Source organism: Tachypleus tridentatus, chromosome 8 (assembly GCF_004210375.1).
Source record: "Tachypleus tridentatus isolate NWPU-2018 chromosome 8, ASM421037v1, whole genome shotgun sequence".
Taxonomy (NCBI): Eukaryota; Metazoa; Arthropoda; class Merostomata; order Xiphosura; family Limulidae; genus Tachypleus; species Tachypleus tridentatus.
This window is the reverse complement of record NC_134832.1, coordinates 77,978,789-78,000,096: the sequence shown is the minus strand read 5'-3', so window position 1 is coordinate 78,000,096 and position 21,308 is coordinate 77,978,789. Positions and strand designations below refer to the sequence as shown.

Sequence of the window (21,308 nt, the reverse complement as noted above, 5' to 3'; positions counted from 1 at the left end):
ATTTAGATGTAAAATAAATAAATGAAAAACGTGAAATGACTTTAAACGAAATATATCTTTTTAGATAATATTTTTTGGTATGATGATCTTGGTTTTGTACAAAATCGCCATCTTTGACTAAAATAATGGGATTTCATCACCAACCACCAACTCTTGGGCTATTCTTTTACTAACGAATTATTGGATTGATCACCACATTATAATGCCCCAATAGCTGAAAGAAGAGCTTTTTTGATGTGAGAGGGATTCGAACCCACGACCCTCAGATTAGGAGTCGAGTGCCCTATCCACCTGGCCATTTTACACCATAGACTTTATAAGATATTTGATATTATATGTTTATTTTGGTATTTATGCTTGTCTCAGTTTAATATTTATTTAGAAATCTAAGTAACATATTGTTAAATGTGTAATGCGTAACCATGTCTGTTCTTTAAATTTGTCAAAGATTCTCGAGTGTAAGAATCAACAACGTGTTTTATATTGTTACCTACTGAACTTTCGAGATCTTTGCCTGAAGATTATAAATCGATAGTCCAATATCTTATGTTGTTGTGTCGCTACACTCAATATACTATAAGCCGGGAAAGCTATAGTTGTGACAATCATTTATTAATCGGAAAACTTCAGATATTTTACCACGAACGTTTACAGATTTCAAACATTATAAACTCCAATGAGTTAGCTGAGAACACGTTAAATTTTTCCTTAGAGGATGTTAGATATTCTTGTCGTGAAAAAATGCAACGTATGAAGAATAGAGCTAACCATCATTCCCGTCAAGCAATTCGCGCCTTATGAACCTTCGACAGAGTATTCAGTTCCACACCGGATGTACAATATTGTTTGTGAAAATTGTTTGCATATAAATAAGAATTATTTCTTTCTCCGTGAATCATCAACAAAATGTTCATTTCCAGACCAGGTAGAAGACTCAGTATAGTTTGTAAAACTTTTGTATAAGAATCGTTATCTGTAATAACCATTATTATAAAAAATGTTATAACAATATTGTTGTTTGCAAATAATTGAATATAATTGTGTATCAGTTTTGTTGACAAGTATCGTAAACTTCTAAAATCAAGTTTGTTGTTTGAAGTTATAATACATAACATAATAAATCGGCGACTTGTTCGATTGTATGTTTGTTTTTAAATTTCGCGCAAAACTACTCGAGAGCTATCTGCATTAGCCGTCCCTAAATTAGCAGTTGTACCAACGAACAGGCCATTGAGTATTTTAATTATTTATCAAGTTTATTTTTGCATGAAATTTTAATTGTTGATGTTATTCACTTAAGCTTGTATCTAATATAATACAGTGGTAGAAGGCATCTACATCAATTTCAGTTTAAAATAAGTGTTTCAAGCTTTTGTTCCAGGACAGTCATTGAGTACATGATCGAAATTTATGTTATAAAAAAGTGCTCTTTCTTCACTCATCAATACTAAAGTGTTCAGCGATGGACTGAATATACCTGTTTTGGTTTGCTTGTGATACATTCCATTTTATAAAATGACCTTTCAGCAATGCAGTCGGTGATGGGTTGGCACGAGTAAATTCAGAGAGTGACGTTTACATTTGTAAACACTTTCAATTTGGTGATCTCAGATGATTTTCAGGGACTCCTAAGGTGAACATGTTTGAAGTTTCTAAACTGATGAAACTCTTCTGAAAATTACTTATCAAGGTCTGTTGCAGCAGTATGAAGGATGTTTGGACTTTATAATTCAATGAAATTACTCAGTAATCTAAACTTTTCCTTGCCATTTTGTAGGCGACAAGATGGAATTTTATACATGAAAATAACTTATCCAAACATGAGTTTGCAAATGTTGTATTTTGGCTTTTGTAGTCTATTATGCCAACTTGTTGCTAGAAACTTTGAAAGCGATCATACAAGACAAACTTATTCAGTGAAGAATTTCACCAGCTGTACTCATACATAAATATCACGTTTTTCCTGTAGCTTGTCACTTGTTACATCAATCTTTCAAGTAGTGACACAAATAAAGCCATGATGATGATATCTAGCTTCTTTATCATTATATATAACATGTTGTTTCCCATTCTGTCATATATAATACTTTATAGGCATAAAAGGCATTCTCTGCAGTTGTGGTATAGGACTTTGGTAGATACAGCCTTGGCTGACCAATGCACACCTATTAGATTTTTCAGTGTGAAAGACATGTCAATCCCACTGGCTGCAAGGTCTTTAAAGAGTTTTTCCCATTTCCTTGTAGAAAAAGCAAAAAATTGTACAATAGCTGCACAAAACTGAAGAAATCAACTAATTTGGTAACTTTCAACAGCAAATTTTTTTCATTTTTACCTGTCACATTCACAGCATTAAGAACTTTCTTTCCTAAAAGTATTACAATTTCCTCATAAAGAAAGATAGGAAGTACATACACAGCCAGGGCTTCCCAGTGTTTCAAAATGCTTTCTGAAGGAAGAATCAAATTAGCAATGAGCTCCAAGGTCCCAAGATCATAAAGGTTTGGCTTGAATAAAATGTCTTTGCTCCCTCTTAAGGCAAATCCATACTCACACAAAAACTTAATTATCTCCAGAATTCTCTTCAACAGTTCTCAGAAATACCATGTCTTGTGACATAACTGTTGCTCTATATATACATTGGCCTTACCTACTTTAGAGGTTTATCCAATCTAACAATCTACTGATGCCAAATGAGTTTTACTTCTTTCATGGTTTAAAACATTTCACATACCATGGGCCTAGTTGTTAAATACTTTCTGGAACTGAGTGTTCTCTTGAGTACAAGGGTGCCTGTAAACCAAGAACTTGCAAAACAATTTTTTCCTGATGAAGGCAAGAGTATTAACCACTCTTGAAACTGTTTCACCATCAGAATTCTTAAAAAAACCAAAAACTCACTTCAACAATTACAGTACAAACTTGAAAAAATGTTGACTGAAGATAAAGGGTCAAAGTACTTGATTATTTGTATACATAAGTACATAAAGTACTGTATTGTACTTGATGTTTTGCAAAAGTCAAGTACATTTACTTCATTTGACTACCAAAGTACTTGGACTTGGTAAGTATTTTTAGAAGTACACCCTAATTATTGTGGTCTGGATACTTAAGTAGTGTGTAGTCAGTGGTCAATAGGGTCCACATTGGTTTTACTTGGAATAGACAACAAGCATCAAGCTACTCTTGCTTTCACCACAATGGCTGGCCAAAATCCAACTATGTGATGTTCACACAATACAGTTCTCTGCTTTGTCCACTAATTACTGTTTCATAACAGCTGGGAGTAGGATGTGTCCTATATAGCAAAAGGTGGAATATAACCATCTATGTACTTTGGTAGGGAGTATTTAACAGCACCTGTTGATAAGAAGCATATTACAGTTCATTATTAACCCAATCTATCAGAACAATGATGTTATATAATTGGCCTACTTGTCACATCCAAACAATATCTTGGTATCCCACTGCTTCAAATCTTTTACTGCAGTCAGTATGACACTTTATACAAATTGCTTCAAGATTTGCCAGAGTTTCTGGATTGACATTTCAGGAGAACTGACGTGAATCTTCCAATCATGACACAGCAACAACTTTACAGGTCAGGATATTACAATGTGAGTCACCTAAGGTCTGATATCTCAAATAATAAAACTTAACAAAGTAGATGTATATTCCTCTAACTCCAGTTCTTTCATAAATAAGATCACTCTACAATCATAACAATGAAGAAATCTCTGTTCAACCATGTAATTACACTGGAAAATGTGAAGGTAATATAAGGCTCAATGTAAATATTGTACTACTGAAGTACAAGCCAACATCAAAGCAAATACCAACTTGTGTAAGCACATGAAGGTAATGTACATCGTAAGAAGTTTCTCGTAATTTTTATGTCCTTCAATTCAGCAATCATTTAATGAGAAAACTTTAAACAATACTGCCAGTGCATGTATATTCAGTAGTAGTCACAGAAATAAAGTCTCCAGCTTCCCAAACCCCACTCCATCTTGAACATGTCTTAAGTGATTGGGTTAAGTTCAGTGCCATGTAGTCAATTCATTTTTGCCATTTTTTGCTTCTTTTTGTAATTACCATAAGACAGCAGTAAGGAATCAAATTTTAAAGCATCTTCACATGTTAGTGAGGTAAATAAAAACCATAAAGTTATAAAATTAGTTGAGAAAATTTAGAACACTGATAAGTTACAAAGTAAGATGAGTGTAGTATCCATAGACCTGGAATATGAAGTGAATGAGTCTTCTGTACATACAGTTAGGAGAAGTGAAAATAAAATCTATGCAAGCATTAGAGCTACAACCCCTACAAGTACTAAGGTTTCTCAAGTGCTTAAGAAGAATCTATTCATGAAAAAAAATTGAAAAAAACTGTTGAATGTGTGGGTCAGTGAACAAGTAAACTGAAAAGACTGTTGTTTATAGTGTAGCTATACATGAGAAAGCCAAAGCTTGTTCGAGTATGTAGTCTCTAATGAAAGTCAAAATGCTGCAGATGCCAGTGAATTTCAGACAAGCAAAGCTGGTTTGAAAAATTTAAGAAATTCTGCAGCCTGCATAACGTGAAACTGCAAGGTGAAGCTGGGTCAGCTCGTAGCTATGCAGCTGCCTGATTCAAAATGTGGTTCTTTGAATTCAATAAGGAAAAAGGATATGTCCTTCAACATGTGTTTAATGCAGATGAGATAAGGCTCCTTTATAAGAAAATGTGCATAATTACATACATTACCAAATAGTAGAAGACAGCATCCAGGTCTAAAGCCTTTAAGGACAAGCTCACTTTGCTTTGTTCTGGAACCCCATCATTCAATGCAAGTCAATGTTAGTGCATTACTCTGCAAACCAACACACATTAAAAGCCAAAAATAATTTGTATTTGCTTGTTGTTTGGTGTTCAAATAAAAAGGCTTTGGTCGCTATGTTGGTATTCAGCAGTAGGTTGCAAAGTCATTTTCTACATGAGGTTAAAGAATACCTAGTGAAGAACCTCAACTTTAAGGTTCTAGTTTTTTATAATGTTCATGTTCATGACCCTGAGACAATGCAATTCAGCCATCCTAATATGAGATATTTTTACCTCCCATTACCACATCCATCTGCAACCAGTGAGTGATCAAAACATTCAAGTCTTACTACATAAGGAATATCTACCAATGTACAATCCAAGCTATAGACTCCAGTGGTTTGAAAAACCTAATCAAGTTTTGGAAAGTTTATTACATCATAGACTGTACTGATATCACCAAAAAGTCATGGTATGAGGTGAAAGCATCTCCATAAAGGCATGCTGGCATCATATTTTGCATAAAATCATGAATGATTTCAAAGGCTTTCCAATGGTTGAGAAGGAAGTTGCTGATATTGTATATATGTAAAAATGGCTGGTATGGGCTGAGAAAATTTTTTATGTAGAGGAGCAGACATTTCGACCTTCTTCGATCATCGTCAGGTTCACAAAGATTGAAAATAGTGTGCCATTTAATACTAACGTTTTTATTTTGTATGTGTGTGCAAAGCTACACAAAGATTAACAGTATTACTCATCACTAATTTTGAACTAACACATTAGAGGAAAGGAAAGTAGTCAACAGAATACACAGTCAATTCTTAGGATACTCTAACCAGAGAAGGGATTTGACCATCACTCTTTTAGTGCACTAATGGCAAAAATTGCTTTGTAAACCTGACGATGATCGAAGAAGGTCAAAATGTTGTTCGCTCCTCTACATAAAAAATTTTCTCAACCCGTACCAGACGTTTTTACCTATACATTTTTCTCCACAAGTGGGTTTTCTTGTCATCATGGATTATTGCTGATGTTGTGATACTCTCTAAAGAAACTGAATGTGAAAGGTTGATGACATGAAAGATGAGAATGTGTTTGAGCTGCTGTAATCCTATTACAAAGAGCCTATGAACGAAGAGCATTAAGAGCTGATAGTCTATAGCAACAGTGATCAAGATGCTGAAGAGAGAGAACCAACTAAACCCATCCTTAAAACAAATGCTATGTCTGATTTCCTATGCAAAGCAGATGAGCTTGCAAAAATGACTGTAGACATGGATTCCACAATGGAGAAAAGCATTAACTTAAAAGAGGGTTTAATGACATTCAAACACTATACAGCAAAATCTTGAAAGATCTGGAGAGGAAGTGTATGTGTGTGTTTTCTTATAGCAAAGCCACATCCATCTATCTGCTGAGGGGAATCAAACCCATGATCTTAGTGTTGTCAGTCTGTAGACATATCGCTGTACTAGCAGGGGCCTCTGGGGAGGAATGCCAAACAACCAAAAATTACTGACATTATGAAGTCCAAGTCAGCTGATGTAATGCCTTCTGAGCCCATTCCATTGACCTGTACCTGCTTCATTGGATTTTGAAGCAAAATTTTCTGATGATCCATCAACCTTAAACTAACCCTTCAGCATCCAAATCTATTATCATCATATTCAACAAGTATTCATCTTCATCATTCACAGGTAAGCATTATAATAAAATGCAGTACTGTATTATTTCATTTACAGGTGGCAGGATATTACATGTTAATATAATTATCTTTATTTATGATTTTATAATTTTAGTTCATAAACAATACTGTACAGGTAGGGCTTTTCATTTATCTGTAAAAAATATTCATATATAAGTATTTATCAGACTTTATGTGGCTGTATTCCCATATCATTATTAAACCTATAAAGTACCGAGTTACTCCGACATTGCTTTCTCAAGGAATGTATCCGCATGTTAGACGATGGCCCACTATATCTGCAAACATTTAGTGTGCCACCTAATACTAACGTTTTTATTTTGCATGTGTGTGCAAAGCTACACAAAGATTAACAGAGTTACTCATCACTAATTTTGAACTAACACATTAGAGGGAAGGAAAGTAGTCAACAAAATATACAGTCAATTCTTGGGATACTCTAACCAGAAAAGGGATTTGACCATCACTCTTATAGTACACCAATGGCAAAAAAAATGTGGAGTGTAATTTTGCTGCAACAGAACAAGAATCACAGACCCTTGAATTCAACGTCTGGCATGATAACATCTCGATCCAATGTCAACATGACACTGTTATAAAGTGTCAAGCAAACACTAGGGGAAAAATAGTCTTGTTTTCCTAGAATTATCAGTCACAATTTATTTAATATTTGTATATAAGAAAAACAAATATAAAATTAGAACTAATCCTCAAAAAAGTCCAAAGATTATATTAAACTAAAATAGTAAATTAATAATTAATAAGTGGCCAACATAAAGATAATATTTGTTTAATTGCTATTTATTGTTTATTGTTACAATACAAAATATATTCAATTGACTGCTATTTCAATTTGTTATATAAACAGATGTACACAAACCATACCAATGGATGTATTAGCTTCTACTGATGTATGACAAAATGTACAAATTAACTACCAGAGAAAAGTTTCTATACTATAATGTTGTACAGCTTATACACAACACAGGTTGTCAAGAAATATTCCACAAATTGATAATAAAATTCTTTCCTCTATAGCATGGTTTCTCAACCATCTGTCTGCAAATTGGCACTAGTCCATCACAATCATCTCCATGGTATATGGAATTTTATGAAAAGAAACATAAATTGACAGAATATTCATATGTAAGTTGTAATGGTTTTCCACTATATTGCATTTTATGAGTAGGTGACAGCAAATGGAGGCAGCGAGTCAGCCCCTAGTATTGAGAAAGTTGAGAAACATGGTTCCAGACAACTTTATGTACAATACATAAATCACACAAAACAACTACCAGCTAACAATATTTCATTCATTTTGAGTAATCTTTCTTGCTCCTTCCGTAAGTATTTCTTGGACGTTTTTAGCAAAGGCTACCTGACTTTTAACAGTAGCCAGATATTGACTATAAGACAAAGTTGTGTCCTGTGTAGGTCCCTGATTAACATCTGTTTTTGTGGTCAAAACAGGAAGAGGAAGGTATTGTTGACTGTCTCGCAACTGTAGTGAACACTCCTGAATTGTTTTCTGTACAGAGCAACAAGAAACACCATAGATTAAAAAACAACAAAAAGCACACAATTTTTTGTCTGAAAAAATATGTTAATTTAATCAATTACCTACAGATTTCATACACTGAAAGTAATATGAATATAAATAAGTACAATAAAATAATACCTTGCCAAATTGTGTACTTGAAGGCTCTTTTTTGTCATTTCTTTTTGTATGTGGATTGCTTTAAGGTCTTAATGAAAGAATACCTTCATTGTACAAGGAAAGCAATATAGCAGTTATATCTTTGATGCTTAAAAACAATCTTTCTTGTAAAAAATAACAATTCATAAATTTGTAACACATTGAAAAATAAATTCTAAAGGTTTGAATTCACTATGATACACATTTTATAACAAGTTTCTGAAATGTAATGTTTGTAAAATGTTTGAGTTTCATAACATAAAAGAGTTATATTTAAATTTCTTTAAATTCATGCTAAACAGATTATTTATATATTGAAGAGAGACTGATAGTTTTGTAATGTGAATTAAAAGTTATTATCTACATACCAAATGTAATTCAATCTGGTTACAGATTGAGAAAACTTCTTCCAAGCTTTTATCCAATCTAGGAGGTGTGTCATCTCCAGTTTTCCTATAATAATATTAAAATTATACTCCACATGTATCAAAGAATTATAATGGATTTTTAAAAAAAGCTTCAAATTCACTGATAAATCAATTACCTTTTTTAAGATATCTATATATACAGACATACAAGTATAACTCATTATACCATTTTGTCAATAAATTATTTTACTTCAGCACTCACATTAATCTGATAAATCAGTGATAAAATGGGTATAAGTCTTGGTACAGGCAAGATAGGTTCACTTATTTATGACTTTTAGCCTTTTCATGTTTTTGATCACTTTTATTGTCATTGAATGTGCATTACTGCAAACACTAAATATTTTTATTCAGATTTAATGTATTAATAAAGATGTGTGATTGATAGAAACAAACTAGCTTTTATGTATAAGAAGGAAATGTTTCCAGCAAAACTGGGCTTAAAAAGTAATGCTATAAATGAAGCATAGCTCACCATGTAGCATAAAAACATTTGTTCCACACAAAGGAGCCTATGCTATACATGGCATTAAATTATGATTTGATTTGGCTTGGCTTTATGTATTTTGTTCTTAAATTCATGCTGATTTCAGCCATCATTTGCAGCATTAAGGCAGTAAAATGGAAATAGATGCCAAATATGAACTATTTGTCCCATTACTTATATGTTTAATCACTACCAGTTTTTATTAACTTGGTTCAGCTATTTTCTTACAAGTTATGATGCCAGGTACACACATAGACTATATATATTACATGTAGTAGCAGAAACATAACTTTGTAGGCAGCAGCTGTTTATACTGGTAATTATTAATTGTAGTATTCGTAACTCATTGAAAAAGTTACAAAAAGTAAACATTTTTATAAAACAAGATTTTTTTCTATAGGAAATACTGCATAGGAATGTTTGAATATTGCTCTTTAGTCATATGGAACTTGTATTGGAAAATTCAATGTACAGAGGTCAATATTTTAACTGATATATATACTGTAATGTTCTTATACATTAAAAGCAATACCATTTATTGAAAACTAAGTTTCTTTAAGAACTCCAGTTCTCAGTATTACATTTAAAAATTACATCAATAAAGATATTATCAAACCTTCACATACAGTCATGGTGAACGTCATGTTCTTGTTGTGAGGAGAGTAGTTTTATTTAAAAATGTGTTCTGTCATAAATAAATGGTTGTTGTACACACTACAAATATTTTTCTAATTCTCTAAATCTTGAATATAAAAGTGTGAAGTAAAAGGATAACACAGATTAGTAGAGACACTGATCCAAAATTTACATCATCTAAAACTCATGAGAGTAAAATGTTTCTTAGGAACAAAAACATTTTTCAGCTATCCTTAACCCACCAGTAAGTTTGTTTTTAACCTTGTTTATTCTATTGCTAAAAAACACACTCCAAGCAGATTTCTAGAAACCAAGCAAGTTCATGAAAATTCTGAACTGTAAAATCTACCAGAAACACTCAAATATTTCAAAAACTGATATTTCTAAACATCATACCAAAACTATATACAAACTCCTTTAATTCACAAACTCTCAATTCCATATGCAATAACAAGCATATTCAAATTAACAAAATGTTAATCACTACAGTTGGGGCCCAGTAAAGTTTCAGTCATCTGTAGGCATAATTTATAGTGATTTACACAAAATTACATTTTGTGTGTGTGTGTGTATATATATATCATAAAAAAGTTTCTACCTTTTACTGTAGGGGAAATAACTGGAATTATTTATTTGAATATTTTATATCTTATATGAGTAGACTAATATAATTGTATCACTCTCCCTATATAAGACCTGCTACTATGTGAATCTCTTTAGAACCATTGAAAATACAGAAAGTAACATGGAAGTAACAAGGTGAAAGATGAGAGCTGTACTACTAATTTAGAGTGGGATTAGTACAGTAGTACCTTAACATCTTGATATTATAACCAAACATTATACTGGGAGCCAGAATGCTAACTTTAAGGCAAGTTTTCCTGTCTCTCTGCCATTGATGTCTTGTATTCTAATTATTTCTCTCTCATTACTATTTCCATTTTACTTATTCCTTTCTCATAAGTAACCATATTCCAAAATGCTTGTCATTACCATTCATATACTTATCAAATTTTTCTTAAACTCATTTATATTTACTGCCTCTACAAAATTTGAAGGCAACCTAGTCCACAGAACAACCAAACTGTTAGAAAAATAAAACTGAAGATGACTTCTACCCCTGCCAAATTTATACTTCTGTGCCCTAGTTCTACAATTCTCACCATTAAATATGAAAAACAAAAAGAAAAAGATACATCAACACTATTAATTCCCTTTATGATCTTAAACACCTCATTAAAATTCCTCCTAACTCTCTGTTTCAAGAGAAAACTGGAGAGATTTCACCCATATCCAGTGTTTGTGAAGGTGCACAAACATTTTATATAGCTCAGAGAATGCACTAGTACTCTCCATGGGAGAATGCAATGAAGCAATGGTCACCACTATTGCAATAATACATAAACTAAGATGAAATTTCTACTCCAACAGACACAATAAGGCTTAAAGTACAGAACTGTTTCTTGACTTATTCCAACTTCTTGCTTTGACCTATGACCTTTCAACTTGAGCCCACAAGATACTTCTGTGGTAGTCAATTAATTAAAAACATTATGAAAGTGAATTAAGGTGTGTTGAAAGCAGGTAACAGAAAGCACCCCCACACAACCACTACTTTGGCCATTACTTCTTCATACAAAGTCACTCTCTCCATCACATAGTGTATATCTTGTTTTAAGTATATACATAGCAAGTTCTTTAAAGCTTATACAAAACTTTTAATGAGGTAATAATGAATATTGTAACAATATATTATGCTATAATTGTGTGAAAGTTTGGATTTTTGTATTATTTATCACAGTATCCACCCTACATTTGTTTAACTCTTTTGCGATGCATCATAGGTTAAAGGCCATGTCATCACATTTGTTGACTTGCATTCACAATTTTACTTAACTAATACTTTATGAACTTATTGCAATAAGTATGGAATCAAATTGTTGATTATAATTCAAGCTTTAATATTATATACAAGTTAATTTCTTAATTTAAAAGTACAAAATAAAAGAACACAAAAATATAGATTTTATTGAGTCACATGGTATGTTTAACGCAGCACTGTTTAATAAAATTAGATGTTTGTGATGTCAAAATACTAAATCTATAGTTTTGTACAAATCAGGAACTCAGATTACTAATATTAAGCTAGAACAAAATAAGAACCTTGTATCTTTTTATTTTCCTGATATATGGCTTATCTACTGAATCAAACACAGTGGCCCCATTCATCTCTTTCCATTTTTGGAAACTGTCCACTTCAATATATTACATGTGAATAACCAATCAACAGCTTAGAATGTCTCCAAAGTGGTTTTTACCACCATTTTAATCTTTTAAAAGCTTTCATATTCTTTTGATCCAAGATTTCGACAGGTAGAATGCGTCTTTAGTCTGCTCAAAGTACCACATTTTTTAAAATCTAAATACATCCTAGTTACTAAGCTTAATACATTATAGTGGAATTCTATGGTATCAGTGTAGTTACTTGTGACTTTTTTTGGTTATTCAACTGAATATATATAAAACTTTAAAAAATTTTTATTTGATGACCTCCACGTGCAAACTTTTAAAAGGCTTAGCAACTTATGTCCAGCAGCAACCAAGAAGGAAGGTCATAGCAAGAAGAGATAATTGTTTGCTTTACTTCTTAACTTATGGTTCCATATTTAAAAAAAAGTTTAATAATTTATTTTTAAATAATAATAATACATAATAATTGAAATATGACTGTATATTACAAAATATTAGTCCACTAAAACACAGGGAAGATTGAAAATCAGTTTTATATTAATGGATACATAATTAAGTGCACATGCACCATATCAATGCAAGTTGTATAATGTTAGCTAAGCATGACTGGAAGGTCAATGTAATAAAAATATAAATATATATGTAAATATATAGTATTACAAGTTTTAAGCTACTTAGGTTAAATATTTGTATTTGTGTTATAATATGTAGTCATTCTAGAAAAAAAACATAACTTGTATCTATTTCTTTGTTGTTTTTGTTTTTTTATAATGGTTACAAGGTTGGTCAAGTAAAACAGACCCCACACAGAGTATAAAATGCAACCTAGTCTTACTGGAAACATGTTTGAAATGTATTTTGGAGGTTTCAGAGATTACATATATAATACCCAATATTTCTGGGACAAAGAATAGTTTTTTTAATCATGACATACAATCACTTTACACTCAGAGAAGTAACAAATAAGTCTTATTTTCACCAAAAAATATTGAATTAAAAAATCAGATATTTGCTATACAAAATAACTAATAATTACTAAAAGATTTTGTGAAGATACATATGTGTATCAAAAGTTATAGTGCAAATACTTAACACGTGCAAATGTGTAGACAAACTCATGTATCTAATACCAAGCCCAGAGCGAAAGATTAAGTTTATAACCTGAACAAAAGATGGGTATCTCTGCTTGTCAATAATAATAATAACACAGGCCTGGAAATTTAAACATCATAAAAGTTGTTTTAGTTTTAATAAAGGATATCCCATAATTCAGCTTTAAAGATTTTGAGATTTTCTATCATGTAAGAATTCTTTTACAAATCAGGAAGAAAAAAAACAACTTACTTAGATCAAATCATTATTTCATTTACCATAATGAACACTTTTTATTATTACAAAAACTGAAGAAAATGAAAGAAGTTTAATGTCAAATGAATATGCATCCTCATTCATCCCAATTTGTTTGTGATTTCTACATATTTTAGTCTCAAAATTGTGTGTTGTGGTCTTTCTTTTATATGTCTGGAGCATCTCATTTCAATGACCACCAGTAAAACTGCACAACAATGTTTTTGAAAAGTTTTGCTTCCTCAAAAGGTTTTGCTGATTGTGACAGGTACCTGGTGGGTATGCACAAATATAGTTTTGGTTTTGCTTCATCACGTAGGGACTCTGAGAAATAGACAGTTAACTGTTTACTGGCAATAACGTATTTAATTGTGTTTATGTTTCTAATACGCTATTAAGTTCAACATAATTAAAAGTGTTTTGCTCCTGATTTTCATTTCTATTCAATGTCCAGTGTATCACGTTGCAGTGTCCAACAGTAGTCAGCAAGCATTGACGGATTCCAGTTGCCCTGATATCATTTTTCCATTGTAGCAATGTCCTGGTGAAACTGAAGATTTCAATTAAATGGTACATGACAGGCAAATTCGGATGCAATTTTCATGATCAGCAGCCAAAAATCTATAAGGAACACCCAAAAGTGTTCAAGAAGCAAAAACTTTGTTGTGCAGTGTAATCAGCCATCATATTGATGTTCCACCTTCCCTGGTATCTCCTCTCCTTTCCCTAATGTCTTGAAGAAATCTGTGAAACCATTCCCTTTGTTCTTTACTGACAACACCAAGATTTTCAGGAAAATAGTCAATATGTAAGTGTAAGATATTAACTTTCAAGCTCATATTACTACCTAACTCTTTGAATTTATTGAACATGTTACTGAATATTTTTGTAATTTAGGTACCTGTTTTTTTTCCCTAAAAGTTGTCAATAACATTTTCAAAGGCAATCCACACTTCTTTTTCAACTTTCCTCATTGTCCTTTAAAACTGTTCATCTTGAGTCAATTTCCTAATCTGAGGCATAAAAATCCCTTCTTTAAAAGTTGCTTCTGATAGAGCTGGGAATTTACCCACATAAATACTTAAAACAGTAGCCATCTTTGTCTAAAGCTTTTACAGACTACTTCATGAAACCCAGTCGTATGTGATGTGAAAGTAACAGGACTTTATTTGTGTCAAGTAAACTTTCACATTCAGTGTTTTTCAATCATAGTATCAGGTGAACTCTGCATGGCCATTTCTTCTTTATCTAGTGCTGATTTCATGCTCTGCTGTCACATTTGTACAAAAACACAGAAACTTTGTATAACCAGATTGTTGGTCCAACAATATACAAAGGACTTTAAAGGCTCTACAAAATAGCCAATCATGTTCTTTTATTTGACCTTACTAAAAAGAAGTTTGAGATTTTTGTACATTTCCTTCAAATGACTAAATGAACAACAGGAACAGGTGTATATGTGTTACTACTGCAAAGGAGAACACCTTTTTAGACTTCTTTTGTGTAATCAATGAATAATCATCACTCACAATTCATAGTCTGCAGCTCCTAGCAACGTTATTAATTCAGCAATACTGTTGCAATAAATCATTGAACCTTCTTGCAAAAGGTATTGTATAAATTCTTTCTCATGATTTCTGTACCAGTAAAATGATGTTCCTGGAGAATGTACATTCTTAGCCAAAAGTCTGGACCCCCAAATTTATGAAGAATCCTTTAACAAGCCCAAATCTCTTACCCAATCAGTAAGTTAACCTTATGTAAATAGCTGCAGTTCACCACACATTTCCAGTTGAAAACAATGCCTATGATCATTCACATTGAAATCAGATGAAACTATGTTAAAAATCTTCAGTGGAGTAGAAACAGGTACATTATGCCCATAAGCAACAAGTCTTATAGCAGAATAAGACACTTCCTTCTGGTTATGAGTGTTCTAGCCTTGCACATTATGTAAGCAAATACAGTAATCATTTCCATGATTTATAAGCTCATGCCAGACCATTAGAATTCCAAATAACAGACTTTTTTCTTATGTTTAGCCACAACTTTTCAAGACAAACGATGCCAACTATGTGTGCAGTCAATGATTTCTCTTTGTCCTCAAGTTATATTCCACAATAACTAATACATTTTTTCAATGAATTGTTTCTTTACATCAAATTTACCACAAACATAACAGAATACATTTGGGTTATGTAAACAACCTCTTGTTACCATAGCAATGAATAAATAACATTGGAAAGTAAAAAATAATGACAAAATGTATGCACAAACAAATACTATCCAATTATGATATGTAATGCTACATTTGAACAGTTTATCTACTAGTTGTGCATTTCTTGTGGGTTCAATAAAACTTTTAACATTGCAATTGGTAGAGATATCTATGGCCAGTAGCTGCTAGCATTTTAATCATAACAAAATGTGTCCTGATTTCAATGAAAATGATTTAACTTATGTACAAGTATATATAACATTTTGTGAAAAATCTGTATATGGAAAAAAAAAAAGAAGATATTTTTGGATTCAGCATACAAGAATTTACTGTAAAGCATGTAAAAATTTCAAGAGTTCAAGACAATAATACCATTGTTACTTACATTCCATTATCCACTGATGAATTGTGATATATGTTGGCTGCAGCAACTTTAATAACATTCTATGAAATAGGAAAACACACCATCAGCACTTAGGTAATAGTATTGACACAAATAACATAAGTAATACTAAACAATAAAGCTTTCAAAAACTGGAATACTCAGCAGTTTTGCTAATTCTTTCCTAAAAAAGTAGTAAATTGAAAGTATCCACAATACCTCTGTGCAAACCTTAAATTAATAAATACACTTCACCATTTCCTTTTGATTACTATGATTTTAGTTTTAACTAAAAAATAAATGTTCAGTCATATCTATCATTTTACTTGCTTCTTGCTACTGGATTATACCAGTTATTATATATAGTTCTGTATAAAAATACAGTTACAACAGAAAGTGTTCATACCTCTGCATCACAAGTAGTTTTTTGCTGGCAACTTAAAATGTATCATGATTAGGTTAATAGACATGTATTATATTATAAATATTATACTAACACACATATACATACATTTTTATGTAAATTAAACAACAAATAAACTGTTTATAATCAAATAACCAAAAATAGGAGGAGCAGAAAGTGTTAGTACAGTTCAGAACGTGTGAAAAAACTGATATTCCTGTAAAAATTTTGTTTAGTTTGACGAATAAACTACATTATACCATTCCAGAACTAGTCACTGGGTTCATAATTATTGTAATTTAGCCAGCAAAAAAAATGTACTTCCGGCAATTTAGTGCCATCTCTGTCATTATCTGCTTATCATCATGACAAACAGGAAACAACTGTCTAATTAATTAAAAACCCGAATTATTGTAAAATACAAGTCTTGTGTGTCTCTTTCCGGTATTACTATACAACTTAATGTGCTGAAATCTACTATTCAAAGCATGATTGCCAATTTAAGCTTATGGGATCAACTGCGGACCTCCCTCGTTCCGGAAGCCCCACCAAAATTCCAGAGAGAACTAAGAGGAAGGTTTTCAGAAAAGTTAGTAGGAACCCTCATTTAACACGTAATGACATACAGAAACTGGTAAGGGAGACTGGGGTTGAATTAAGCACCTCTACAGTTACGAACATGTTACACTCTTCTGGGTTCAAAGCATGCCATCCTCGTGGAATTCCATATTTAAAGCCTGTTCATTTAGAAGCATGATTGAGATGTGCAAGAAAGCATGCAGATAAACCCTTTACCTATTAGAAGAGTATTCTTTGGTCAGACAAGACTAAAATCGAGCTTTTCGGCCACAGTAATGTTTGCAAGATTTTCCGTAAGGGGGAACAAAATCTTCCAAAGAACACCATCCCTACAGTTAAACACAGAGATGGCTATGGGGTTCCTTCAGCTCTTCTGGTGTAGGCAGCCTTCACCGCGTCAACGGAATCATGAAAAAAGAAGAGTGTGGTGATATTAGGCACTAATATCAAGAATGATGCTCGGAACTTGAGGCTTGAGCATCACTGGATCTTCCAGCACAACAATGACCCTAAGCAAACATCGAAATATGTGCAATCCTGGTTGCAGAGGAACCATATGAGCATTCTGGAGTGGCCATCGCAGTCACCCAATCTCAACCCAATTGAAAACGTTTGGCATGAGTTGAAGACCAGGGTTCATCAGCATCATCCGAAAAACTTGCAAGAGTTGGAGGCCTTCTGTTAAGAAGAATGGAAGGAAATATCAGTCAAGTACTGTCAAATGATCATGGAGGGCTATGAGGAGAGATTACACCAAGTAATTCATCTGAAAGGCTACACAACTGACCATTAAAGTAGACGCACAAACTTTCTGCCCCTCTTATGTTTGGTTATTTGTTTATAAACAGTTTATTTGTTGTTCAATTTAAATAAAAATTTACGTAGACGTGTGTTAGTATAATATTTATAATATACTATACTTTCATTATCCTAATCATGATACTTTTTAAGTTATGAGCAAAAACTACTTGTGTCGCAGGGGTATGAACACTTTCTGTTGTAACTGTAAGATTACAGTTTGAGTAAACAGACATTTCAAAGCACTAAACAAAATTTTCCCTTAACTGTTCCAAATACTATTGAATTAGTTAACTACTATATGTTCCTCATGGTTGGAAAATTCTCTGTTCAATAGTATTAAAGTTATTATATAACACATGGGCAAGGGGCTATTTAGTCAAGAACATTCTTATACACCCAACTTTGAGAAAAACTAAAAATTTAGTCTAATCCTTTGTAACTTAGAAAATTGTTTAACACCCTTTAAATTCTTAAAAAGTACCAGCCACATACAATCACTGTTGAATAATATTAAACTGTTTTAACTGAAGCTTATCCCATCTTCTCTAAATGAGCTTGTATCCTGTCATCTTCAAAATAAATACATCTAAGGCCTAAAATCAATCCCCTATGGATCATCTTGCAAACTTGGATATGATTATCACTTACCCATCTTTCTCAAAGAAAATAAATCAAGAAATTTAACATACATCACAAGAAAACATTTCCATCCCTGGAATTATCCTAGTAACTCATTTCAATAGGAAATATTCTTTCTTAAATAACTTGACCAAAACTGTTCATAGTATTACACATAAAGCAAAACCAATGACTTTATGAAAAAAAAACATTACCTCTTATGATTTGTAATCATGTTTCTATAAATATATCATAAATTAGAGTGACTTACCCACCATTATACCAAGTTAATTTTCTGCATTCATGCAGTTGAACAGGCTGCAATCCAAATTATCATTCACTTATTATACCTAAAATTCATTTGCCAAATATTTTTAACAGCTAACTCACTCAGTTCACTCTAGTATCTCAAAATCATCAATACAACTAGGAACACCCTTAAGTTTAATGTAATTTGTAAATTTACTAAATATACTCCCCTATTAATTTCACTAATTTAAATCAGAACAATCAAGTGCTGACCCTTGAGGCCCTTCACTAGGAAATTCTAGTAACAAGGGTCAAGTTTAATTGTAATCCATTAACAATAACTTTCTTTTTTCTCTCTTCCAGTCACCCTACAACCCAATTTACTAGTCTCTTCCACAACTTCCACAGAATTAATTTTAGCTACTGTTTCATGTACAGCCTTTTGAAATACACTTTGAAAATCTAAGTGCAACACATCTACATCCAGATAACATATAATATTCTTAAAAAAAAGTTAATGCCTTCATACAGAAAGATTTCTCATCTGTAAGTCAGTGTTTAGACCCCTTAAAAAAATACAAGTTTAACATCTTTACTCACTCCCTTTTTCACATTTGCCTCTCACCACTTTTTTATGATCTTTTTCCTTTTTTGAATTATCACTTTCTGATAATATAAAGAAACAAAGACTTATGAATAAAACATTAGATTAACAATGTTTATTCATTTTTCCCAGTTTCTTTATTTTATTTTTCATAAATTGTGTCATTTTGATGAAAAAATAAAACAATGAAGACTTCTGTTTGCATTGACCCTTTGAAAACAACCAACAATCACAAAAATAAGGATGCAAACTTTCTTTTAAAAGTGTCATTTAAAATAATTAAAAAAGGACTTATTTTTTCAAAACTTCAACCACAAAACAAATTTTTGTTTCTTTATTTGGGCCTATTTTTGTATTTGACTTTATATTTTATAAGTTTCACTTGCAAAGTTTCTCTTTAGCAGGTTCTAGAAGTTTTTCCCACAAAGAAGAAAAACTAACAAGTTTAAATTTCCTGAGCAACTTTTTATCAGTGATAGTATTGCTTCCTTCAACAATAGGTAGAATACTAACAAATCTACAATCCTCAGATACTTGTTCTTTGTTTATTACTATTAATCTCTCTTGTAAAAACAGATGTGAACATTTAAAACTTATATATTAAGAGCCTTTCACAAAAACTTTGCCACCTGCATCTTTTAGGGGCCCTATTACAATTTTAGCATCATGCTTTAACATAGTTAATAAATAATAAAGCTTTTACTTGCTATTAGTTTTAACATGACCAACCATCTGTTTTTCATTAGCTTACTGTAGCTCCAAAGTAAGCTTAAGAAACTGCATTTACACTTGTACTGATTTTCTAAAACTAACTACTGGAGTACATTTTATCGTATAGTGCATATAACTTTAATATTAGTCATTGATGCACTTAGACTTAATTCTATTACTAGTATAATATCGTAATTTTAATAAGTTATAATTTATAAACACGTATGTTATAAATTAAACATAACTGCTATTGTTACTGAGCATTAGTGAAACAATGATAACATTAACGTTGTTTCCAAAAGAGATACTAGATATGGATAATGAAAGTGAAACGTACAGCAAAAGCTTCTTTCAAATGCCAAATTAGTCCTTTTACTTTTGCAACATTATCGAACTTTGCCTCTGTTGAAACACCTTGTTGATGCTGTGTATGTGACTGTTGCTGTTGTGAAGCAGAAGTAGTGTTGGGTACTGTAGATGATGTGCTCAATCCACTTTGCTGTACAGCTCCTTGCGTCGCCATCTTGAACATAGTTATCCAGCAATATCAATAAAACTAACGTTGAAAAGCGTTCAGTGCTTTAAAAAATTACAACTTTCTAAAATGGAAATACCTAACTTATTTTATGTAGAAATAGATGTGATATAAATATTATATATATTATCTTCTTGATTCAAAACAGTTTTAATGTAAAAAATGTATTCTCAACAAGTAATTACCTTATCGAGAAATTTATATGCAAAAACGGCTCGTTTGGGTTGAGAAAATATTTTACGATGACCTGACGATGACCGAAGAAGGTCGAAACGTTGTTCGCTCTTATATGTAAAATATTTTCTCAACCCAAACGAGCCGTTTTTGCATATAAATTACTCAACAAGTGGGTTTCTCGACATCACTGATAATTACCTTATCGATAACGAGAAACCCACTTGAAGTAAATATCAATCTCAAAATGTCTACTATCGGTATTAATACTTTTACTAATAAAGCAGGTTATCTTCAGGGTAACGAACACAGAGTTTGCAACTGACCGTTGCCGGACACGTCTCAGTGACGAGAGTATACCAGGGTACAAGATTGTAGGGAACGTCGCAGATGTTAGATTATTAATTATTATAAAGGTGTTCCTTCATATCGGTTTAACTTAGGTTTTAGATGTTGTATAACTAGGGCTTCTTTGACTTTGTATTTATTTATATTCGAGAGGGTGTTTCAGTAACGTTGTACATTCGTGTTAAAAATGGTTAACAACTCTAATGACTTTCGCTAGACAAGTGGATGATGTATGTTTATAACGGAAAATCAGTACTGTAAACAAATAATTAATCACTTAGTTTAATTCGCACATAGCTTAAAAGTCAGATCAGTGTTTCAAATTCATATCAAC

At 32.1% G+C, this 21,308-nt stretch overlaps 1 protein-coding gene across 1 annotated transcript; it reads right to left on the bottom strand.

Moving 5' to 3' along the window:
• Positions 1-7,285: 7,285 nt before the first annotated feature.
• ix (mediator complex subunit intersex) lies at positions 7,286-20,767 on the bottom strand. Its single transcript, XM_076449677.1, has 5 exons — positions 20,638-20,767; positions 20,255-20,440; positions 15,956-16,014; positions 8,573-8,657; positions 7,286-8,036 (listed from the first exon to the last, which is right to left on the bottom strand). Exons 2-5 carry the CDS (start codon positions 20,438-20,440, stop codon positions 7,818-7,820), a joined length of 549 nt encoding a protein of 182 aa, XP_076305792.1. The 5' UTR covers positions 20,638-20,767; the 3' UTR covers positions 7,286-7,817.
• Between the last annotated feature and the right edge of the window lie 541 nt (positions 20,768-21,308).